This window comes from Lissotriton helveticus, chromosome 7 (assembly GCF_964261635.1).
Source record: "Lissotriton helveticus chromosome 7, aLisHel1.1, whole genome shotgun sequence".
NCBI lineage: Eukaryota > Metazoa > Chordata > Amphibia > Caudata > Salamandridae > Lissotriton > Lissotriton helveticus.
Window position 1 is genome coordinate 597,961,175 of NC_136068.1, and position 25,741 is coordinate 597,986,915.

Here is a 25,741-nt window from a genome sequence, read left to right on the forward strand (position 1 = left end):
TGGGACAGCTCGTGCCTCCATCCTGGTCGTCGAAGACACCTCCTGGTCCACGTGGCTGCAGAGTCAAGCGTCCACTCTTCACCTGATCGCGACGTCGACATCTGGTTCCTTCCTGGTTCCACTCCAGTCACTGGCTAGTGACTGTGAACATTGTCCCCTCTGCTTTCAGGTCTTCTTCTTCACCAATCCACCCTTGGATTGCACCGGACATCTTCCTCCTGGTCGCCTGCAGCATCTTTTCTTTCAGGCTCCATAGACTTCAACGCGAGAACCCGACGCACTTTGACACCTGTGCACCCGCAGTCCGTGGGTGAGGTAACAAGAGCATTTCGGTGCTCAAGGGTAGTTTAACTGTCCTAGTGTCCAGTTCCACAGTCATTGTTGTCCAATCTAGTCAGGATTGTGCGTACTCACCTTAAACTTGAACTGTACTGTCCATGGACGTTGTTACGCATCTCGCGTGTGAGTTCACACTCTGCACACGCGTTCCGTGGGCCTCCTATTACTTACCTGAAGTTAGTATAGCGTGGTCCCATCGATCCTACAGCCTCTGGATAGCTCCATTTCCTTTATCGACTTTCACATTCCACTTACTTAGTATATGGTTTGTCGTGCCCCTAGGGCACCATTGTAATTTTGTGCGACTTGTAGTATTTTTCGTAAGAGATTGTCATGTGCTTAGCCCTCTGACCTCATAAAGAGTTCAGAGGTGTTGTTATTAATAAATATACTGTTTATTTTCATAACAACCTGTGTGGTGTCCTTTCATCTGGTATTCAAGGGGTTATATTGTGGTAAAACAGCTGGCTTCACATGCCAAAAGAGTTTAGCCTAAGACTGCTTTGTCCATGCTACCATTAGGATAGCTGGTCTATAAGGTTGACTTACAACCAATCACCATAAGGGTTGTTTGGACTGATACAAGGTGATCACTAGAACTAGTGAGCATCATATATCAGGCCAACTTCTCACAATCGTTACGGGTTTTTATTTGCTTCTAAATCAGTTTAAAATACAGAGATTACTTTGGAATAGATATCACTGACTACTCGGGGTGATATGCCTAGATATGGATCCTACAATACAAAGGTAAGTAAGAAATTTTTTTGTTTAAAGCACAGTTACTTTTCTTTCATACAAAACACAGGTCACAGGACATTTTAGGAACAAAAACCTGTAACATTGTTTCCTATGGAAAAAGAGTGTTTATGGTTTACAGGTAAGTAAACAACATGTACGTATGGCTTTAGGGGTTAAGGACCAAGGCTCCACAAGGTTCAGCTAGGCACTCAAATTGCACAACTAGCGACACTGGGGCGGCCGGGTGCAGCGGCGCAATGTTAGCCAATGGGGCACATCGGTTGGGGCCTGCACACGGGCAGGCCACTTTGTCTTGGAAACCAAGCTCCTAGGGTTAAGATCAGGGCAAAGGGGGTCCCAGGTTGGCACCAAGTCCAGAGCTCCAGCGGAGCAGGGGCGGCCTGGTGCAGGGTGCTTAGGAGGTATCTGGAGCCCAATGCAACCCTATGGAGGTTGCTGGTTTTGGATTTGGGCTGCACGCTCGGTCCAGAAAGTCTTCCAGGAGGAACCAATAGATGAGCAGGTAGGTTGGAGGGCTTGGGACATAAGTGCACCTCAGGTCCTCTTCTCCAGGGTGCATGGCGGACGGATGCAGCCAGATTTCACCTTACCGGGCCACTCGACGGGGGTGAGGGGGTGGGGCTGTATCCATGCAGAGGCTGCAGGCATCGTCTGGGAGTCCCGGAAGAGTCAACTCACGGCGGAATTCAGCTCTGGGGTGCTGGGGGACCTCGCTGGGACCCATGGGCCACTTGGACTTCGCCCTTAGGCAACAGGTGCAGTGGTGGATCACAGGCATCAAGTTTCTTTGCCCTCAGCAGACTCGAGTCTTTCTTTGGAGTTTCTTTGGTCTTTGTTTAAGGCAGTCAATCCAGGCTGGTAGGGCTGGGGGCAAGTTAGTTCTTCTCTACAGTCTCCTCTGCTGTGCGACTTCTTCCATCCTCCTCCTTCATAGGTTGCAGGAATCTAGGGAGACAAGGTTCAGGGTCTCCCTAAATATTACATTTAGGGGTGTTATAGGGGGTGCAGGTCAGGACCAATAGGTCCCTTCCTTGGGGTGAGAACACTCCCTATTATGCAGCCCTCCAGTGAGAGGGGGGGCATAAGCCTCTAATTGACTGTGTCCCCTCATCTTCAAGATGCAGGGGACTGAGATGTGTGCTTCACCTTGCCTCCCACACTTGAGGGGTGGGATTGACAAAGGTGGGCACACCTCTTTTCCTCACTTGGCTTTCCCGCCGATCCGCCCACCAAAAGTAGGGGTCAGAACTGGTGGGAGCCACTTGCTATGGGCAGCAAAAGGCAAGTTCGGCTAATAAAGGTGGCAGGCCTTTGAATCTTCTGCTTCGTGGACCCAGCTCATCCTGGGGAGGAGGCGTAACACCTCTGCCCAGGATAGGCTTTGTTTCTGGACCCGGAGAACGGAGACCCTCCATCCAGGGGTCCAGAAACCTGTCTTGTGAAGGCAAATGGCAGGTAGTCAATCGGAAACCATGACAGGGCTGGTCGTATTTCAAGGGGCATCTCTAAGATGCCTGGGGTGCTTTTTACATAAAATCCCACACTGGCATCAGTGTGGGTTTAATCTGTTGAAGAGTTTCTACCAAACTTCCCAGGTGTAGGAAAGTAGGATCTGCTTTCATGGTTACCCCCACTTTTTGCTTCTGTCATTCTGTTTTCTGACTAGCCTGACGGGGATCCAGCTAATCAGGGACCCAGTCGCTGTGCTTCCTCCCTAAATTGGAGCACAGTGAGTAGTTTGGTAGCCCCCAGAGATTGCCTACTGGTGTACCCTAGTAAGCCCCATTTATGGTACTAAGGTACCCAGGGATTAGGTACAGAAGGGGTTCCCCATGGGTTGAGGCATGTATTATGCCACCCATCTGAGACCACACACATTGGGATTTCAGGCCTGCCATGGCAGCCTGTGTATGTGTAAGCTGGTGCTAGCACCACTTACGACAGATATGCTTTTTTTTTTATATCTGAGGTCACAACATTTAAAACCTATAAGTTACCCCAAAGACAGGCCTTTCAATCCTGAAGGCATGGTGCTTGGTTATAAGTGTGAGAGTGCCCCTGCATGAGCAGGACACCCCAACAATCCCCCCCCCCCTCCCCGGGGTCCATTCTCTAGGTGTTGTAAGTGCATCAGCTATTACGATACATATAGTGGCCATGCATCATTATGCGATGGCTAACTATAGACTGGCTGTAAGAACCATGGCATGTTTGGTATCAAACATTTTGGAATCATACCCCAACACTGTAAACGGTGTTGAAGGTATAATGCCATGCACTGTGGGGCTCCTCCGGGAAGCTCCGGATGTTTCAGGTATCAGTCTTCCAGAATCTGACAGCAAGCAAGGGCTGCTGCTGATCACAGACACTATTCTGCCCTCCAGCTGCCGAGCCAAACTCAAGCAGGGGAAAGTAGGCAAATAGGTTTCCTGTCACAGGGAGGTGTGATCACCTCCCAGACAGAACTTAGTGTATTAGGCTAGGGTGGGAGTGCTTGCCAGCACCAATAGACTGCTTTGAAGGGCACATTTGGTGCCCTCCTTGCATACTCCAGTTGGAACAAGTTTAGGGAGCCGTTGGCTCCCGCTCTGGTGCAAAACTGGACAAAGGACACAGGAGTATCCTCCCCACTGCCCAGACCCTCCTCTGGGAGGGACTCCTTAATTTGCCCAACCTTTTCTTAGGGTGCATAAAGGTTTACCTGTGGGTTGCTCTTTAGATCCATCGTGGGACAAGATTCAGAACCGAAACCACTTCATCTTCAACCATCTGGGCACTTTAGACTTCTCTTGGGGAACCAAGACTGCATCTGGAAGACTCTTCCTGCTCCTGGTCTCGTTGTCTTGCCTGTCTTCTGTGTCGTCTGTGCCTGTGCTCCATACAAGTTCTTCTCCAGGCCTGTGGACACCAAAGACACCCAAAGGAATCTTCCTTGGATTAAAGGATTCACTCTCCTGCATCTGCAGGCAATGCAACAAAGCTTACTGGCCTGCTGTTCCCGAGCTCCCACAGACTTCAAAAGGTTCAGCAACACAGGTAGTGGTCATTCAACTCTCTTGAGGCCTGCACTGTCTTCTCAGTAAGTTTGAAGTCAGTATTCCTCGTTAGAACTGCTGGAGCAGTAACCCTGTGCAACGTGTCGACTTGCTGGTGCCAAGGATTGCTGACTCTCTTCTTGAAAGATCTTTTGAGTTCCAACCTTCAGCACCTCTTGCTACCAAGATCTTCGTCCTCACTGCATCCTCTGCACTGTCCACCTCGTGCGACTCCTGTGCCTTCACTGTCAACGCGCTCCTGTATATTCCAACATCAGTAGGCATTCGTCTTCCGTGCTTCCTGGTCACTCCTGGGTGACAGACTGTCCCGTCTGCTTGCAGGTACCTACCTTCCCGAATCCACCCTTGGATTCCACCGGACTCTTTCACCTTTGTCAGCGGCATCTTTTCTGAAGTCCTCCATTGTGCTCTACGGCGGTTCCCTACGTCACTTTGCACACATCTTCCCTGGTGTAGGTATCCTGGTTCCTGGGGTATCCACGTGTGGGGTGACTCTCCAACCTTCAGTCTTTAAATGGGTTTCTTTAGGGTCCTCTGGGATGGGTCCTTCTTGAAAACTGCGACGTCCCCATTTAATTGTATTGAGCACGCGGTCATGTTTCCACTCTGCACACGGCCTCCGTGGGGTTCCTGGGTACTTACCTTGGGTGGTTCCTAGGGTCCTCCGCTCTTTTAAGTCTTCTGGGTCCAGTCTGGACTTCGGTCGAGGGTCGCTTTCCACTTTATTAGTATATGGTTTGGTCTCTCCCTGGAGACCACTGTGTATTTGTGCTACTTACCTGTTCTATTACTGAAGCATTGTGTGTACTGTGATCATATCTCTTGGGCAGAGATATTGCAATGATTAAGTGTTTATAATATATCTTTTTATAACTACACTGTGTGGTTCTTTTTCACTTAACCTACACTATATGATTAGTACTGGTAAAATAAGGTGCTTCACACTCCTTCTAGACTAAGCCTGCTCTGCACAGCTACCACTTGGAGAGCTTTCTCAGGTTGTCTAAGACCACTAAAATCACCATAAGGGAGGCCAGGATTAGTGCAAGGTGCTCCAATTAAATAGGTGTGCCCTATATACTAAGCCAGACTCCTACCCTAGGTTTCAGTAAAGCCATTATGGAACTGTGGATATACTGCTTAGAATGTCTAAGAATGGACTTTGACACTTTAGGGGTACAGTGCTCATGCAACTGTACCCTGACCAGTGGTCTAGTGCACCCTGCTGGAGGGGTGATTTGCCTTGGCCCCAGGTAGTGGTCTGCAGGCATGACACACAGGGATGTGTGCCATGTCGACTTCACTTTTCTCTGCACCAAAAAACTCAGCCTGCAATGATAGTGTGTGGGTGTTTAAGGTGCAAGGCCTCTAATGGTGGCACAATAGGGGCTGCAGCCCTTACAGGACTTCCCTGGTCACAGTGCCCTTGGTACCCATGGTACCTTTTACAAGGGGGCTTACCTGTGGCCACAGATGTGCCAATTATGTGTACAGGGGTACAGTTTTGGGAAAGAACACAGGCCATGGGAACCTGATTGGCAGAGGCCCAGGGCACATCAACACAAGCTACATCAGATGTCAAGCAAAAAGTGAGAGGGGTGTAACCATGCAAAAAGGGGCACTTTCCTAGATCTATCAATAGGAAGTTCTCCTTGTTTGCCCCACTCTTGAAAAATTCCCTCCACTTCCACTACTGTTTCAGCTCTCATTTGTGTAGGGCATAGACATAGCCCTGATTGGAGGGGTCGCCCATCTTCAAGATAGTGGAGACTGAAAGATGTACCTTCACCTCACCCCCCCCCACCTTTGGGTGTAGATGGCAGAGGTAGGCAGACCTCCTATTTTCCTACGTTTTCCCATTGGCTTTCCTGCACAAAGTGGGGGTGTAAACCAGGGGGTGCAATCTACTGCTAGCAGCAGAGGATGGGGGTCGCATTACAAAGGTGGCAGGAATTTGATCTTTCCCTTCAAGGAGTGGCCCATCCTGGGGAAGGAGGTGTGACACCTCTGCCCAGGATGTGGATTGTCTCTGGTCCCAGGGAGCATGGGCTCTCCAACCAGAGGTCCAGAAACATGTATGGTGGTGGCTGGCTGCCTACAGTGGACAGAGACCACACTAGGGCTGGTAGATTTTCAGGGGGCACCTCTGAGGTGCCCTCGGAGTACATGGTACTGTAAATATCACACTGGTATCAGTGTGGATTTAATGAGAGGAGAAATTTGGTACCAAACACTCCTGTGTTCAGTGAAGCCATCATGATGCTGTGGAACTAGAGTCGTTGAATTCCCAGCCCATACAGTCACTATGGATTTACTGGCACTTACAACATTAAGGAATGGACTCTAATATCGTTGGGGCCTATTTGCTCATGCAGACATGCCCTCACCTGTGGTATAGTGCACCCTGGCTTCGGGCTGGAAGGCTTGCTACAGGGATGATTTACCTATGCCTTCAGGCAGAGCTGGCTGGCAGGCAGGGCACCCAGGCAGTGTGTCATGTCAACTTTGTTGTTTTTCAGCTTACAGGGGCATGCAAGCTGCAGTGGCATGGTCACAGTGAGGGGGGTCCTAGGGGACCCCCTTCACCGCCCAAGACCTAGGTACCCAGGGTACCACTTACTAGAGACTTACAGGGCAGAAGTAGCTATTGTGGGTATGTTTTAGGGAAGAAGTACTGGCACAGGGGACCTAGTTGGCAGGGACCCTGTGTACCACAGTTTAAACCACATCAAAACCAGGTACAAAGTGGGGGATAACCATGTAAAAAATATTGAGGCGCTTTCTCACAGTCTGTGGATAATTCCACTGAGGGAAGTTGGCAACCTAAGACTGCAGCTGCCCTCCTCAATACTGCAGCATGAGAAGAACTCTTCTGTTTCCATACCAGGTGGAAAGAGTAAATCTTAAACTGGAGAGGACTCCAGTACACTAGCCTCCCAAAGTTCAGTCAGCCAATTTCCCTCCAATGGAGGCTGGACAGTATTGCCCAAAGGGTTTTGCACCCTATATTTCCCCCTTCACCTGCCAAATTGTGTATTCCTGTAGGAAAAGCAGGAACTGGTTGAATAAGGCCAGATGGAGAGTTGCCCAAAGCAGAATGCTCGATCGGCGCCGCATCTGGCAACGTCAGGGCGCCGTTACGGCATCATATCGAAGTCAGATAGAGTAATGGGTTCCGCGTCGCCAATGTCACTGGCTGACCCGACACAGAAGGTGTGAACCCCAAAAAAGGATTCAGAGGGCCAACTGTCCCTGAGGGTGAACCCGCCGGCGAGGATCCAGTCAGGGCACCTCCCACATTCTTGGGGCCAAAAAGGGCACCAGAGGGAGACTTGGGCCCAAAAATCTTATGCAGGGAAAAGGAATATTCCCGCATTTGGACTAGAGTCGCTCCAGCTCAAGGATATTTAGGGAGGAGTGGGGTGGACTTCTGTGAATGCGTTGCAACCGAAGGCTGGGAGACATCCTTAAGTACCAACTGTGTGCACTTTGGGGCCTCTGTCGACGTCGGAGGCCCCACACCTGAACTAACCATGATCATTCTCTGGACTCCGACAACTACTGACACTGTTGCAGTGCCTCAGATAATCGTGACGCCTGGAGTTTCGTACAATGCTCTCTCAACACCTTTGGCCGACGATGCTGACAGGAATCACACTCCTTACAGTCATGGTGTTCTCCAAGACACCTTAAACAATTGGTATGATGATCTGTGATCGACATTGGTCTGTCACAAGATCCACAGGGTTTAAACCCTGAAGACATCGCAAAAAGCACACTGTTGCCTCGATATAAAGTTGAGATGGGCCAAAAACGGCCTCCCAACTGCCCCAGATCCGTGCTGCAAGCGCGGAAAATAAGGAACTGACGTCAGCAAGGGAGTTATATGGACTCTGTCAACATCACATCCAGTGGACGACGTTGATATGGAGTCGCCCAGACGGGCTATGGGCAAAAAATTGTATATGATCTACTCCTCTTGCAGCACAAGTATTGGCGGTGAACAATCCATCATCTGATCTGGGGGTACAAAAACGGTGACCAAGTCTAAATACAATTTTTGAAAGCAGAGCTTCTTTGGGGGTGGGAAGGTTGTGTTGATAGTATCAGTGGCGGACCAATGGCAGGAGACAGTGGCATGCTTTCATAGAAATCCTTCATTATTTTTCTTATGGCAACTAAAACATTCAGTGGAACACCTGCCATGAGTGTCTGTGGGTTTGTAGACTGTTTCTTCGTCACCAATGATGCAGCTGAGAGAGTTTTTCTCAGACTGAGATGACGTTTTCACTGAATGAGGTTTGGGCATGGCCAGCGTAAATTTAGTTGATGTTGCAGATGATTTCACCAATATAACCTTCGATGTGGGCCAAAGCCTTGGTCATAGACAGTGTGTCAATCAATAAGGAAGTAATCGTCTAAGAGCTCGCCACTGGAGTCGTTTTTGATGATTTCCTCAAATAAAGGTTGCCATTTCCCTTGGTCAGTGAGGCTGTTTATGAAGGGAGTTTTTCCACATGCTTTGAAGGTGTAGAGACCACTGTCGAAGTGCTTTTTACTTTTTTTTGCATCTTTCAGCTGTCAGATCAGTCAAGGTATACTTAGAGGGCTTTTTAACAGGGGGCATCTGCAGAAGAATCAGATTCCATGACTATCCATTTAGCATTTTTTTGCCTTTCCTTCACAGGTGTGACAGAAGAGGCACCTCGAATTGCAGCTTTACCATGGTATACAGCATGTATTGCTCTGAGGGGGCGACTGTCACATTCACTGAAGTCTTGGAAATTAATGTTCAAGCCTGTGAATCTATGAAAGATCCAATGATAAATGAGAATATATATATATATATATATATATTAAACGAAGAGTCCTGACCGCCAAAGGTAGCGGTTTTCAGCAGGCGTAGACCTCCACTCCAATACTCGATGTTTAGTAAAATATCAAACACCAAAGAAGCCACATCACTAGTTCCAGTGCCAGCAATCCATATTTATTCCAGCAAAGTGCAAGAGCAAGTGCCCTCCCTGACGCGTTTCGCTCCGCAGGCGGAGCTTGATCACATGACGCGTCAGGAGTAGGCAGTGCAATAAATTGAGGTTAAAAGCCCAAGCGCCTAAAGAAACAGGACGCAAGGGGCAACAAAGCAAATAGGCCACCATTTCACAATTCAAGCAATAGTGCAAATAGATTATGATTTTTGTATATAAACATAAAGACACATATATATACACATATATACATACACACACACCCAGGCACACACACGCATATGAACATTAGTTAATTACCTGTAATCTGTGGTTCTCCAGTATTGGTGTCTTTCATAGATTCACATGCCTGAATCATTCCCCGTCGTCGGAGTGGGAGTCCCACGGTATATAAAAAAGCAATATTATGCCTGTAATAACCAAAAACCTTGGTAATAACCAACCAGGAAGTAAAGTAGCCCTAGCTGTAGGAGTAAAAGCTCCGACACTCATGACTATCCTAGTCATTTTGTATAGACCAAACTGCAGCCAATCAGGCGACAGCACCCACCAGAATGTTCTCCCCAGAGGCTCAGGCTCTCAGATTTTCTACCGCATGTCGTGTGAAGGGAGTCTCCCTGAGCTCTGCTCAGTTTCTTCTTACTTTGGTTGGGTTTTTAACCTTCAAAGGATGTCTACTTCTAAATCCCTCTTTAGGGCTTGTGATTCCTGCGGAAAGCTAAGGCTGTTCAAGGAGGATCCTCACACAAAATACATATACTGTCTGTATCCGGATCATGAGGCGAAGGAATGTAAAATCTGCAGAACCTTCCCTCAAAAGACTCTCGGGGACAGAGAAGGTCGTCTTCTCCTGTGGCTTCAGAGGATAAAGGACAAGGATAACCCTGTTTCAGAGGTAGGGAGCATTGCCTCGGGGTCTTCGGTTTCCTCAAGGAAGAGGAAAACTGAGGTTGAGGTGGCTTCTCCCAGGGCGAAAGTGTTGAAGAAGGCCCAATCCTCTCAGGATTCTGGCTTGCCTACTACTTCCAAGAAGGTGTCTCCACCTGTGAAATCTGCACCCTCAGGGAAGACTGGGAAATCTAGTTTCCAAAGCAGCTACTCAAAAAATTTCACCTCAGATTACACCTCTAGACATAGCAGAGTCAAGTACAGCCTCATCGTTGCCATCTCTTCATGTGGCCGCTTCTTCCACTTCAACAGTGACTTTTTCCTCACCAAGATCAGCTATGGTGATGTCTTCAGTCTCCTCACCGTTGGTTCAGGTACGAATTAGACCCATCCCGTCGACGAAGATAGTTCTATCGATCGTCGACGCTCCTCCGTCGACGGGAATCCTGAAGGTACCGTCGACGAGTTCTTCGTCGTCGATTCAGCCGTCGACGAATATCCTGCCGTCGACGAAGAAGGCCTTACCGTTGACATCCTTTTTGGCGAAGTTTCCGTCAACGACGTCCGCGTCGACGAAGTTACCGTCGACGACACCCGCGTCGACTAAGTTACCGTTGACGAAGAAAATGATCCCGTCGACGAAATCCTCGTCGACGAAGCAGACACTTCTGTCGACGAAGAACACAACCCCGTCGACGAGTTCACCGTCGACGAAGCCACTACCGTCGACGGCCGCTCTGTCGACGACGGATCTGCCGACACAGGGGGGAATCAGGCTTATCATCAGCACCGGTAGCTCCGTCGACGCCTCCACTGTCAACCTGTACGGCAATGCAAGTGTGGTCAGCTAAAACATCCACTATACCTTTGCCATCACCGGCTACCACTGCTTCGCTTCTACAGAAGCGTGGTTCATCCTCCACAGCTTTGTCTCCTTTAAAGCTGCCAGATAAATTATTGGATTCTGAAGAAGAGGAATCCTATGAGGACGACACTTTCCGTGCGGCCAGGAGCCCTTCTGACTTGCTCATAAAGGTTCAAGATCTGGATCAGGAGGAGGAATTTTTTCAGGAACACTCTGGGCAGGAGACTCGGTCTGCGCCTAACATGCAAATGCCTATGGAAAAAAAGCAATATTATGCCTGTAATAACCAAAAACCTTGGTAATAACCAACCAGGAAGTAAAGTAGCCCTAGCTATAGGAGCAAAAGCTCCCACACTCATGACTATCCTAGTCATTTTGTATAGACCAAACTGCAGCCAATCAGGCGACAGCACCCGCCAGAATATTCTCCCCAGAGGCTCAGGCTCTCAGAATTTCTCGCATAGGAGTGAAACCAACATAATTGCCAGAGGGAGCCTCTGAGGGGAGGTGGGCGGGTTGCATGTGAATCTATGAAAGACACCAATACTGGAGAACCACAGATTACAGGTAAGTAACTATTGTTCTTCTCCAGTATTTGGGGTGTCTTTCATAGATTCACATGCCTGAATCAGAATAGCTAGCAGTACCCATAACATAATGCTCCTAGACGCTAATTGTGACATAGTATACATGCATAATGATAAAATGCAAAAGACATTGTAAAGCGTCTAACAAAGAGCATAGAGGAGGCGGGAGAACAGAGGCTCACTTTATTGGAAAAGATTGCGAAGAACTGCTCTTCCCACCGAAGCATCTGCATCGCTAGCTGAGTCCAGACAGTAGTGCCTCATAAAAGTGTGTCTGTTGGACCACGTTGCAGCCCTGCAGATTTGCAGAAGAGGCACAGCAGCAAACAGAGCAGTGGAAGAGGAAACTGCCCTTGTAGAATGCGCTCTAGGTAAGGCCTGTAAGGGTCTTCCTGCCTGTTGATGACAGAGTCCAATTGTTGACGAGACCCATCTGGCGATAGTCTGTTTGGATACTGCACAGCCTTGGCACAGTCTGCAATAGGCCACAAACAACTGATCTGTCTTGCGCACAGCTGCTGTTCTTGAAAGATAAAACTTGAGACATCTCCTGATGTCCAAGGAGTGTAAAGCTCGTTCAGCCGGTGATTGTGGATTTGGAAAAAATGTCTTGAGGATTACCGGCTCATTTAAATGAAAGTCCGAAGGGACCTTGGACATGTACCTTGGATTGGTCCGCAGCACCACCGAATCAGAGGTAAATTGTAAAAAAGGCGGTTTAGACGTGAATGCTTGAATGTCACTGACCCTTCTGGTAGAGGTTAAAGCCAATAACAAGGAGACTTTTCAAGTTATAAACTTAAGGTCAACCTTATGGATCGGTTCAATGGGGTGACGCATGAGCTGGGCAATCACCACATTTAAATGCCAAACAGGAGGTGGTCGTCGAATCGGAGGAAACATACGAAATAGACCCTTGAAAAATTGCTGGATTATTCGTGAAAAAAACAGAGAGTTCGATCCGTCCTGACGGAATCGGGAAATGGCTGCTAGAAACACCTTCAGGGTTGAATGCACCAAACCCGAACTAGCCAGCTGCAGGAAGAAAGGCAATATTTGTTCTGGTCTAGCATGAATGGGATGCAGATCAACAGTCTGGCACCAGGCACAGAAACGCTTCCACTTGAGCTTGTAGGTCTTAATCGTTGATGGTGCTCTGGCGTTAGCTAGAACCTCTTGACAATCCTGAGGAATGTCGAAGTGGGCGAATTCATTGTGCTGAGGAGCCAAGCTGATAATTTCAGAGAAACTGGATCCGGATGGTACACCTTGCCCCTCTGAATTGTCAGAAGATTCGGTATTCGAGGCAGTTGTATTGGCCTGCACTCCGAGAGGAGGAGAAGTTCGGTGAACCAATATTGCCGGGGCCACCTTGGAGCAATTAGGATTAGGCGACATGGTTGACTCTTCATCTTCCTGGTGATCTTGGGAATTAACGGAATTGGCGGAAAAGCGTATGCAAATATTCGACACCAATTCATCGAAAGGGCATCCCCGCACGAGTCTTTGTGGGGAATCCAGCTTGCAAAGCGTTGGCATTTCCGGTTCTGATCTGTTGCGAACAAATCCAGGTCAAGATGACCCCACTCTCGGAATATCTGATCCAGGGATGGTTGATGTAGCTCCCATTCGTGATTGCTTCCGAAGGACCTGCTGAGTGAGTCCGCTAAGACATTGGCAACCCCTGGGACATGGACCGCCGAAAGATTGATGTTGTGATCCAAGGCCCAATTCCAAATTTCCTGCGCCTGATGGGATAACCTGGCCGATCTTGTGCCTCCCTGCTTGTTCAGGTAATGCATGCTGGTTGTGTTGTCCGTTCGTATCAACACCGTAGAGCCCTCCAAGATCGCCTGAAAGGATTTCATGGCGAGAAAAATGGCTATTAGTTCCAGCAGATTTATGTGCCATTTTTCTGCTGCATGTTTCATTTGCCGCTGACTTTCATCCCTTGGAGATGGGCGCCCCAGCCCTCCAGAGAAGCATCTGTGGTCACGATGAATCTGGGTCCCTCTGCCTGGAATGTACCTGCAAGTTTCTTCCTTGCCCCCACCACTGGATGGAGTTTCTCATCCGAGGGGTTATTTTGATGACGTCCTCGAATGAGCCTGTTATTTACACCCACTGACGACTGAGTTCCTCCTGTAAGGGTCTCATTCGCAGGCGACAGTTGGGGGTGAGAGGAATACAGGATGAGATCATCCCAAGGAAAGACTTGAACTTGCGAACAGAAACGCACTTTCTTGTTAGTAGTGCTGAGGCCATCTTGCAAATCTTCACCTGCCTTTCTTTTGATATAAACACTTGGGCGAGTCTTGTGTCCAGCGTGGCTCCCAAGAAGGACTTCCTTTGCGATGGAGTCAGGTGAGACTTTTTGAAATTCACCGAAAAACCCAGGCTCTGGAATAGTGATAGACATCTTTGAACGTGAGTTTTTGCCAAGTCGATGGAACCGGCCTTGATAAGGCAGTCGTACAAATAGGGATATATTTGAACTCCTTCTAATCTAAGGTGTGCGGCCACAGGGGCCAACATTTTTGTGAAAACTCTGGGGGCTGAACGTAGTCCAAAGGGGAGTACTTTGAACTGGAAGTCCCTGCCAGCCACTCTGAACCGTAAGAACTTGCGGTGTCTGGGAAAAATGGGCACATGGAAGTATGCGTCCTGAAGGTCGAGTGTTGCCATGTGATCCTCTACTGAGAGAAACTGGAGGATTTCTTGAAGCGTCAACATTCTGAAAGATAATTTTTTGAGGTACTTGTTGAGGGCACGCAGGTCGAGGATGGGGCGCCATTCCCCCGACTTCTTGCGGATCAGGAAAAATCTTGAATAAAATCCTGTTCCCCTCTGATGTTGAGGTACCTTTTCTATTGCTCCTTTCCGAATCATTGAGTGTATTTGGGAAAACAGCTCTTTGAGATGAGCTGGAGGTTGTCCTTTTGGGGGAGAATTTGGAGGGGCTTTGACAAATTCGAGAATGTGACCCCTGGAAACCACGTCCAGGACCCATCTGTCCGTGGTAATCTTGGACCAATTTGAATAGTATCGGGATATTCTTCCTCCAATTTGCTTCAGGGTGGGACAAAGTGGTGGCAGGATGTGTGTCTCATTTGCTCTTGTTGTTGTCTCTTCCTCGATAAGAGGGTTTTCCTCTTGATTGAGAGTAATTATTTCTCCTTTGGCCATATGTTTGTTGATGGTATGGCTGGTATCTTTGATTTCCTTGGGTGTTACTGTAGGAGCGTTGCTGTGAATAACCTCCTCTGTTAGAGAAATTGCCTCTTCCTCTTGCGCCACGAAAGGAAGACTTTCGAAATTGTAGAGAGCCCAGCGACCATGCCGTCTCTGTATCTTTCTTTATGGCTTGCAAAGCCTCGTCAACATGTTGTCCAAAAAGGAACTCCCCATCATAGGCCATGTCCATGGTCTTGGTCTGGACCTCTAGACGAAAGGATGTAGCTTTTAGCCAGCCTTGCCTCCGGAGAACAGCTGCCCCCGCCAGCTGTCTGAAGCCTGTTGCTGCCACGTCCACAGCAGCATCAATTATTTCAGATGAAACGCTCTCTCCCTCTAGTAGGATCTTTCTTGCTTCAGCTCTATCTGGTTCTGTAAGTTTTTCGATGAAAGGCGATATGTCAGACCACATCTGCCTGTCATACCTCCCAAGTATTGCAAGTGAATTTGCGTCTCGGACCGTGGTTGCCGCATTAGTTGACACCTTCTTCCCTATCGAGTCAAGACGTCTACCGTCTTTATCAGGGGGAGCAGAGACCTGTGCAGATGGATTCTTGGCTCTTCTTTGAGCTGCCTGTGTAACTACTGAATCCGTCTTAGCCTGACCAATAAGGCATGCCGGTGACGTAGTAGGTGCTCTATACTTCTTATCTACCCGAGGTAGTACTTCGGGTAGAGAATTTGGTGTAGCCATTATTTTTAGACCTTCCTTCCATATAAAGTCAATGATTGGAATAGACCAACTCTGTCTCTGCGGCAAATCCTTAAAATCATATAGGAAGCATTCGTCTTGTTTAGCTTCCATTGTGATGAGGAACCTTTTCGTAGCTCTTTCCATAATCTTGTGAAAACTGGCAATGTCCACCGGCGGAGAATCCGCCATAGGCGGGCCCGCTGGAGAGGGGGTTTGTGCCTGATAGTCGTCCCACTCCGACGATACGGACTTGTTGTCCAATTCCCCGTCTTCTCGCTCGTCTTCCGAAGAATTTTCACCCCCTGCTTGATGAGATGGTACTGGTGAAGAAGGTACTGTGGGTCGTGCTTCCTCAGTTGTCATTTGAGAAACTGATTCTTGCGGTTGTAAAGTTGCCGTAGATGTTCTTGGCCTAGGCGTAGAGACATGAGAATCACCCGATTCTGAAGGCGGAAACCTGCGATAATAATCGCTCAACATATATTGGAGATTCTGGAATAAATCCATAGGCATTTGCATGTTAGGCGCAGACCCAGTCTCCTGCCCAGAGTGTTCCTGAAAAAATTCTTCCTCCTCCTGATCCAGATCTTGAACCTTTATGAGCAAGTCAGAAGGGCTCCTGGCCGCACGGAAAGTGTCGTCCTCATAGGATTCCTCTTCTTCAGAATCCAATCATTTATCTGGCAGCTTTAAAGGAGACAAAGCTGTGGAGGATGAACCACGCTTCTGTAGAAGCGAAGCAGTGGTAGCCGGTGATGGCAAAGGTTTAGTGGATGTTTTAGCTGACCACACTTGCATTGCCGTACAGGTTGACAGTGGAGGCGTCGATGGAGCCACCGGTGCTGATGATAAGCCTGATTCCCCCCGTGTCTCCAGATCCGTCGTCGACGGAGCGCCCGTCGACGGTAGCGGCTTCGTCGACGGTGAACTCGTCGACGGGGTTGTGTTCTTCTTCGTCGATCGAAGTGTCTGCTTCGTCGACGAGGATTTCGTCGACGGTAACTTCATCGACTAGGGTGTCGTCGACGGTAACTTCGTCGACGCGGACGTCGTTGACGGAAACTTCGTCGACAGGGATGTCAATGGTAAGGCCTTCTTCGTCGACGGCAGGATATTCGTCGACGGCTGAATCGACGACTAAGAACTCGTCGACGGTACCTTCAGGATTCCCGTCGACGATCGATAGAACTATCTTCGTCGACGGGATGGGTCTAATTCGTACCTGAACCAACGGTGAGGAGACTGAAGACATCACCATAGCTGATCTTGGTGAGGAAAAAGTCACTGTTGAAGTGGAAGAAGTGGACACATGAAGAGATGGCAACGATGAGGCTGTACTTGACTCTGCTATGGCTAGAGGTGTAATCTGAGGTGAAATTTTTTGAGTAGCTGCTTTGGAAACTAGATTTCCCAGTCTTCCCTGAGGGCGCAGATTTCACAGGTGGAGACACCTTCTTGGAAGTAGTAGGCAAGCCAGAATCCTGAGAGGATTGGGCCTTCTTCAACACTTTCGCCCTGGGAGAAGCCACCTCAACCTCAGTTTTCCTCTTCCTTGAGGAAACAGAAGACCCCGAGGCAATGCTCCCTACCTCTGAAACAGGGTTATCCTTGTCCTTTATCCTCTGAAGCCACAGGAGAAGACGACCTTCTCTGTCCCTGAGAGTCTTTTGAGGGAAGGTTCTGCAGATTTTACATTCCTTCGCCTCATGATCCGGATACAGACAGTATATGCATTTTGTGTGAGGATCCTCCTTGAACAGCCTTAGCTTTCCGCAGGAATCACAGGCCCTAAAGAGGGATTTAGAAGTAGACATCCTGTGAAGGTTAAAAACCCAACGAAAGTAAGAAGAAACTGAGCAGAGCTCCGGGAGATTCCCTTCACACGACGTGCGGTAGAAAATCTGAGAGCCTGAGCCTCTGGGGAGAACATTCTGGTGGGTGCCGTCGCCTGATTGGCTGCAGTTTGGTCTATACAAAATGACTAGGATAGTCATGAGTGTGGGAGCTTTTGCTCCTATAGCTAGGGCTACTTTACTTCCTGGTTGGTTATTACCAAGGTTTTTGGTTATTACAGGCATATTATTGCTTTTTTATATACCATGGGACTCCCACTCCGACGACGGGGAATGATTCAGGCATGTGAATCTATGAAAGACACCCCAAATACTGGAGAAATATATATATATATATATATATATATATATATATATATATATATATATACATACATATATATATATACACACACACACGAGAGAGAGATAAGAAATAGTGGTAAGTGTAAATAAGACAATATTCACCAGCTTTTGGTCTCTAATGGGGTTCCAGTCCAATCTACTTACTGTTATAATTTGTATATTCTTTTGTTCACAATTTTACTTTACTTGGCAAAGGAAAAAAATGCACATTTTTGTCAGGTAGTCCAGATTGCACACTCCAATTGGTTTCAATAGAATTCTCAAGATACACAGTGCCCAATTCACCAAGGAAAATTCAGTCATAATCCTAAATGTACAACAGAATTTAATTAGGCCTCGCCTCTCAATGCGCATGCGCATTGAGCAGAGCGAGCCTATAGGGGCTTAAATAAGCTTTACCTAGACTGGCGATTTGATGCTGTGCCCATAAGCTTTTATCAAATCGCCATCTGTTCCCCAGCAGCACTCTTCCCACACCTTTGAAGTGAAGCTTAGCTTCACTTCAAAGGCCCCTGCTGCTTCACACCCTCATCGCCGCTCTCCCCGCTCGGCCCCCTCCCCTGCCCGCCGTGTCGCATTTCTCCTCCCCACTCCGCCATCCCTCCGTGTTGTTTTTTTTTTTTTACCCGCTCCGCCCCCCTCCCCTTCTCTGCCTTCCCTCCGTCTTGTTTCATGTGGATTTGCCTCTACGTCTGGACGTTATGTGTTTAAGATGTGTAGGTAGTAACACCCTCTGTTATTACAATTGGTGCAGAGCTCAGACACGGCTGGCCCTGCCTCGTAACGTGCTGCGTTTGTCCAGTGTGATTGTTTCTTCTTGACACCGTCTGTGTTGCCAGGCATTGCTAGAGGTGCTCTGTGAAGACGGAGGTTTCTTAGGAGACGAGTCCCCGTCAGGGCAGACAGGAGCCTGGATGTTATATTCAGTGCTTGCTTTTGAATCTAGAGGGGGCGAGAATGGGCGCGCGAGAGAGCAAATACTCAGTGCATTTATAGCAAAGACTTAGAATAATTCATCTTTCTGCTCTTTTCTAAAAAACATTTTGGTTGGCGCTTCGCAGTATTATGTTGTAATTGTTAAAAATTCACGGCTTAACTAATGTGCTTACTTTATCTCGGGCTGAAACACTTAAAGTTTGTCTCAGCCTTGCTAATGAGCTCCCTGCCAGAAACCTGGCCGGCAGCCAAGCTTTAACTTCTCGTCGATGGTTTCTGTACCCGTTTCACTTTCACGAACTGTACATGCCTTTGTGCACGTTGCTTGTCTCTTATACATGCTATAGTATATTCCCTTACAGATCGGGTATTAAGTTTTTTGTTTTTTTTAATTGAACATTGTTTTCATAAATGGAAAGATGCGCCCAGTAAACCTTCGCATACAAAGTTGTTATCTTGAGCAGTGATACAAACAGGATTGCTGTCATTTAAGTACTGCGCATTTCTCCCATTACCGGGCGCTGGCGCTCTGCAGTAACAATTTAATAAAACTATTAAATAACATTCTTCACAAAACTGCCACATTTACAAGCATTGTCAAAGCCATTAGTTCTGGCGATAATGTGCTAGAACACCTGCATGAATGCTCGTTATCACAACAGAGCCTGCCCTATTGGCTTTGCCAGTGCGGAGGAAGAACATAGCTAAAGGGGTGCTTTTGTATAGAATGACTGGATGAGAGAGAGAAATTAAGGGTGGAAAACAGCTTAATAATTGAGTGTACTTTTCAGATGTAAAGTGGCCCCTTTGGCATGCCAACGAGAGCACTTCTTTGAAGGTGGAATAATACACCATATAGGCAAAAACACGAGGTCAGAGTAATGCTTCTCTGGGTGGAGCCAAACACATTATCTGTCTACCTCTCTCCCTTTCCCTCACCTTCTCACTCTCTCCTTCTCACTCTCCTCCTCTCTCTCCTCTCTCCCTCTCTTTACCTTCCCCCTGCTCTCCCTTTTCTCCCCATCTGCTTGCTCTCCTCTCTCTCCCTCCCCTCTCTCTCCCCTCCGTCCTTCGCTCTCGTCCTCCCCCTCTCTTCTTACCCTCCCTCTCTCCCTCTACCCTCTCTCCCTTTCCCTCTCTCCCTTTCCCTCACTTCCCTCTCCCTCTCTCCCTTTTCCTCTCTTCCCTCTCCTCTCCCCGTCTCCGCCTCTCTCCCCGTCTCCGTCTCTCTCTCCCCCTCTCTCTCCTCTCTCTCTCCTCTACCTGCTCTCCTTTTTCTCCCTCTCCCCATCTCCCACTCAGCACCAGCACCACCACAGCATAACTGCACCACCACAGCATCACTCAGCGCAACCACAGCATCACTGGTTCAAATATGTTCTTTCAATGTTTCAAGCTGTTTTCAAGCTTTCAAGCTTTATTACGATGTTAATATTTCACTTCTGTTCTTGGATTTTCGCCACAATAAAAAACACTGAACATAATCTTCACAAAAGTTATTTAGAAAAGTTTAAGCTATTGACATTACTAATTAAATAAATTAAAGTATTAATTATTTAAAAAAATTAAAAGCCATTGTTATTTGTAATATCAATACATCTAAGTCACGTAAATACAAAACATGTTGCATTACAAATGCTATAGGTGTCACATTTGCGAAAGTTATAACTATTGGCATTGTAAATGACAAAACTATTAACTTAGCTATTTTAAAAAACAACACATAAATAAAAAAATAGTCATTTATAAGACCAATAGCTCAAACTTTTCTAATGCGAGACCTATTGCATTTCCAATGCTTGTTTATGTCTGCCAGGATTTCACACAAGGAATCGTGGCTGGTCTAAATGAATTTACAACGGTTTTCATATCTGCCACAAGTGCGCACAAATCTGTGCAAATAAATCCCACCCATGGAGTGGAAAGTGGGCTTTCCTAGGTGTGGCTTTCACTGGAAGTTTGTGAGCATTCCCAATCTCCACTAACGCCTCTTCACATCCTGTAAATGGTCAACGATTCCAGGGTGGAAAGGTGAACAGATCACCATGGGTATTTGGGGGTAAACGAGAAAGGCCTTTCTTCAGGGCAATAAAGTGAGTCTTTGCACTTGGAGTGGGGGCTATGGGAGTTCAGTTTCTACAGTGCATAGTTTATCTCAATGCAAAACGACTTACAGCAAGAACAAGAGACTGAGGGAAAAGTCAACTGACATTCCCAGTTGTCTGTGTGAAAATCTGCACTGCTTTCCAGATGTACTAGTGGGGATAATGGCGAAACATTACTAAACATGCACACACAAATATAGGTGCAGATTTACAATGAAATGAAAAATAAAACAGAAAACATTCTGAACTCATATCACCAAAATACAATGAATATCATGCTAGACTATGAGGGTGATGAAACAGCACTGTGTGGCCACAGAAACCAAACCAAAACTAAAAGAAACTAATTAGAATTGGACAAGCTACTTAAGTGGAAATAGACATCAGAGCTATCATTTTAGAATTACTTTATGAAGGAAGACAGAAACAATTGGAAAATAAATTCAAAATTTAATTCACTTGAAGAGAATTATGAATCTGATTTGCCAAATGGAGTAGATACTGCAAAAGTGTCTCTACCTATTCTGTAAGGAAGCCTTCCAGGTTGTAACAAAATGTTGAGATATTCATTGTTTATGAACACTAGTAAAGCTACCATGATGGATATTAGGAACAACCAAGTTGGCTTTGTGCAATATTCAGGATCGCTCACTGTACAGCTGCAGGATTCTCAAGGCAAAGCACAGTCAATATGACGGAGTTGCTTGCAGCTTAAGAGAGCAAGGTTGCCTTAAACTCTCAATGTTAAAATACAGACCCATTAGTCCAAGGACATAGCATCTCAGAATAGCACCCACTACTTGTGAGAAGTGAAGAAGGACCTCCGTTGACCCCTCAAAAAGGAAAGGTGTGTTAATCTGGACTCCCTGCCTCATACTAACAATACAGCACACACATGCATAAAACTAAGCCTCAACATTATTATTATTTTTTTAAACTTTTTCTGTTTTGCCTATAGAGGGCAGGTTTGAAAGATAAGTTTGTAACAATATGGAACACTGCACGTCAAAACATTCGGGGTCACTGCACCCAGACGCACAATTTTTCGCGAGCACACAGACAATGGCACAATGTATTGCCCCTAAGTAAAAGTAATACAATGTGTCCCCTCTCTGTATCATAAGGAGCAGACAAAACCACCCATATCCTGCAAACACATTTAGCATTAAGCAGACGTACAAAGCTTTACCTTCTGAACAGACAAAGCACCAGCTGACGTTGATGTGTTCATGGTTCTTGCAACCCCTTCTTGGTGTAAAATGGTTGGGGCAAATCATGCTGTTGGAGGCAAGGATCACTGTGCCTGCAGCTAGGCAGAAGTCATTGGCATGATACGCAACTGGACATCGCACACAGCGCATCAAACGACCTAACAAAAGATAAGCATCCAAAATGGAATGACAAATATATAAAATGATTAAACAATCTGCAGGTGCACACAATGGATTCATAGGAGTTACCTTTCGAGGAAGAAAGATTGGTGGGGTTAGTTGCATGGCAGGTAATGCAAATATGTAAGGAGCAGCGGAAGCCTCTGTTCTGGATCAAGGCTGGAGGGTACTTTGTCACGCATGCTTCATGATAGTATTTTCCACATAACGTAACAGTGCAGCGTTTCACAGCTGGATCAGCCTCCTTGCACACAAAGCAGGTATGAAGACCTGGGGATGAGATGTACAATCAGCATATTGTGAGAGTTCCTCTGCTTTAGCATATTTTTACTTCTAACAATTCTAACAAAGCCTTCAAAAGAAAACATACATTCAATCTACAAAGTACATTGCCAACTTCCTTGGCATCCGATGGGACCCTCCACAGAATATGTCAAGACTAAATCAAAACAAAAGCAGTTGGTAAGTGATGCTCATTTGAGAACACATGCTTTATTTTCTATTCTAGTAGATTTTTATCTATTACTTTCCTTATTTGGATGATCACTGAGGCTGTTTGCTATGAACAAATTAAAAGACACCAACTCAACAGACTGTTGTGCTGCCATTAGTGTGATCAGTAATGGTGCATCTCCGCTTGCACGCTGAACTACAATAATTTTGCTAGGATGCTGCAGTGTGTAACAACTTTCTTTCAGGTGGAAAACTAAACAGGGCATCTAACAAGACCAGCAGACTGTTTTGTTGAAGCCGGAGTGGTTTCAATTGTGAGAATCCCATGTTTAGTTGCTCAAATCTACTTCAATGGGTTTGCACTACACTCTATCAGCCGGGTAGATTACCCGTCAGTCAACTACTTCATGAAACGTTTTGCAACTAGATTGTCAATATACTGAGTACAAATTGGAAAAGGCTACAAAAGACTGAAATATACAGAGGTGAAACTCTTATAGAAAGAAACACACACAAACGTATACAGCTCATTTCAGGGAGGAATAGAAAGAGAGGTGACCATACAAACCAATGCATTATCAAAAGCTGTTTTTAAAAAACATGTTCAGTTGTCCAGCCTAACTTATGTCAAGAATGTCAGCCCTACAAACATTCTGCTTGACTATTCTTTTTTTTTTTAAAAGGTTTTATAGAACGCGAACAAGAACCTTGCCGATATCAGAGCGCTTTACAATGATAAAGTTGAGTATACAAAATGAATAACATGACATTATAAATGCAGTAGTTTGGGGGAAAGAACAAGTATGGGATAAATATAATACACACGAAAAGTCGTAAAGTACCGAAGCATGGGAACATAGTACAAAAACACAGAAAAAGTCGTCGAATAACCAAACAGGCGCTTCTCAGTTGGCCAATGTTTAGGATAGCGTGGTCAAGTAAATATCGAACAAGCACTTGGAGAGGCAACCAAGAAAACAGTAAAGGAAAAAGTATCAATGTAACAAAATACAGCCGATGTCCTTCATTGAACTATAAAAAGTCTTGTTTTAATGAATCTTCTTGACACGGTGATACACCGTGATACACTTAGACAGCCAAAATTTTCAGTATCAAAGAACCAATGAAAAAAACAAGAAACAGCCAACGCGTTTCGCCTGAAGCGGGCTTCCTCAGGGCAAGATTCACTTTATTTAGCAGCAAACAAGGTACTACAATCTCCAATGGGAAAAATGCGTGGACAGAAAAGCTTATTGAGGTGCGTGTCATATAATGATATTGCATCAAAGACAAAGGATGACGTAGCTTGAACAGGACGCAAATATAAACAAGACAATTTTCTCTTGAGCGCCGTACTGAGAAAATCTTTACTTTTCTTTTTCTTTTTAGCGTCAGATAGGAGTTCGCGATAAGAGTGTAAGTTGATAGGCCACACATCTAATATAGTCTCTTCGTGTGGGTCGTCCCCATTTTTTAATCAGTCAACTCAACGTCCTGTCAGACCGATTCCGCGCCAAAAATCGTCGAAATCCTAATACGTAAGGAGCTTACTATTACAATCTTCTGATGTTCAGTCAATCTTGTAGTAGGAGGGTGGCTGAAACCGGAATCTAGGTGCTAACTTGTGCCTGTAGTTATTTAGATGACTAGTTATGGAGTATACATGAACACATATGTAGGTGAATCGAAAAACATTGCCCCATCTAAGATGGCTGCCATGAAGCTCCAGGCTGTGGAGTAGTCCTATACCTCTTTCACTGTCCCATGCTTCTCTGTAGCGTAGTCCTCTGTCTCTTTCTATTCACAAATTGCAGAGATGCCTTGAGTAGAATTCTATGTAAGAGATGAGGGAGTAGTCCTATCTCTATTTTGATGTAACAGCCATTTTGGGGAAAAGCCCCGATGAGGTTTAATGAGCAAATCCTAAAATGGTGATATTGTACTATCCACCGGCTGACCCGAAATGAGAATTATGCAAAAGAAGAACATTTAACTGTCTGTACGGAGGGCCTGACAGCTGACCAAAAGCGATGACAATCCAAATAACAGGCTTCCCACCCATCCCTGGAGTCTATGAGTGAAGGAAGCACAGAAGGAGCAGTGAAGGAAGGTCATAAAAACAGACAATAACAAACCAATTACACCACAATTATTGTCACTAAATTCATACATAGAAGAATATCTTTCCATGTGGTGCAGCCCAGAACCATTTAAACCCCACATTTCAGAGTGACACATGAAATGTAGAAAGGTTTCACAGGTGCCTGTCAAGTATGGATTGCAACATCATAATGAAACCCATAATTAACCCAAGTCAGGTTTAGCAGTGCCCACTGCTAAATATTATATTACTTTAATGAAAGATAACCCATCCCAGAGCATTAAAATTCTAATCAGTGCCATTATTTTCTGTTTCAATAACCTCTCCTGTCTACACACAGAATGTGTTTTGTTGACAAAGCAAACGGACTATAAAAAAGATCTGTAGTCTCAACTAGATAAAAAGGCCGTTTTTCATACATTTTTACAAAGATAACCAAGCTGTATAGTTCAGTATTTAAATTTTTTCAATAAAAAGTTCAGTTTTCAATCTATCTGGTCCAAAACATGAAAGAAACAAAATGAAAGTTAACACCCAACGTGTAAATATATTTTATAATAATGTCATTTCACGGTGGTGGTGACCTTTACAAAAGGCTCAGCCTCATGTGATTTGACATCAACAGAACAAAGGTTATTTATTCTGACAATGAACCCGAAAGGTCAAAACGCGTTGGTGGAGCATTTGTAAAGCTGCAATAAATCCTTGAAATCAAGTTCACTGAGTGTGGCGTCTCCTTGGTTAAAATGAATGTTGAAGGGTGAGCAGCCTAGCCTCAACGCCAGCTGTAGAGCGCGCTGATTGACCGAGACAGGACTACTGGAATATATATACATGCACACATATTTACACACACATGAGAGAGAGATAAGAATTAAATAAGAGTTTTAATCCTATAATCTGATTCCCTGTGTTGGTGTTCAAGTTCTGTGGAGAGACTGGAGCGCTATATATATATATATATATATATATATATATATATATATATATATATATATATATATAAATAAAGCTGCTGCTCGCGTGCTACTCACATGATGGACAACATTGGAGCGGGAATCTATATGCGCCAGTCCAGCCGCAGAGTATGCACCACCCCGTTAACGTGGGGGTCACGGCAGTGAAGTAGCAGCCGTACATGGAA

At 46.0% G+C, this 25,741-nt stretch overlaps 1 protein-coding gene across 7 annotated transcripts in view; it reads right to left on the reverse strand.

The window, feature by feature from the left end:
* The window catches only part of NSD1 (nuclear receptor binding SET domain protein 1), a 1,209,044-nt gene that overhangs the window by 276,363 nt on the left and 906,940 nt on the right, over nucleotides 1-25,741 (reverse strand). For all 7 annotated transcript variants that reach the window (XM_078652779.1, XM_078652777.1, XM_078652781.1 and 4 more), the window contains 2 exons: nucleotides 22,113-22,313; nucleotides 21,842-22,021 (listed from right to left, as the gene is read on the reverse strand). In XM_078652779.1, the coding sequence (XP_078508905.1) occupies nucleotides 21,842-22,021; nucleotides 22,113-22,313 (381 nt within the window). The remainder of the gene's footprint in view (nucleotides 1-21,841; nucleotides 22,022-22,112; nucleotides 22,314-25,741) is intronic.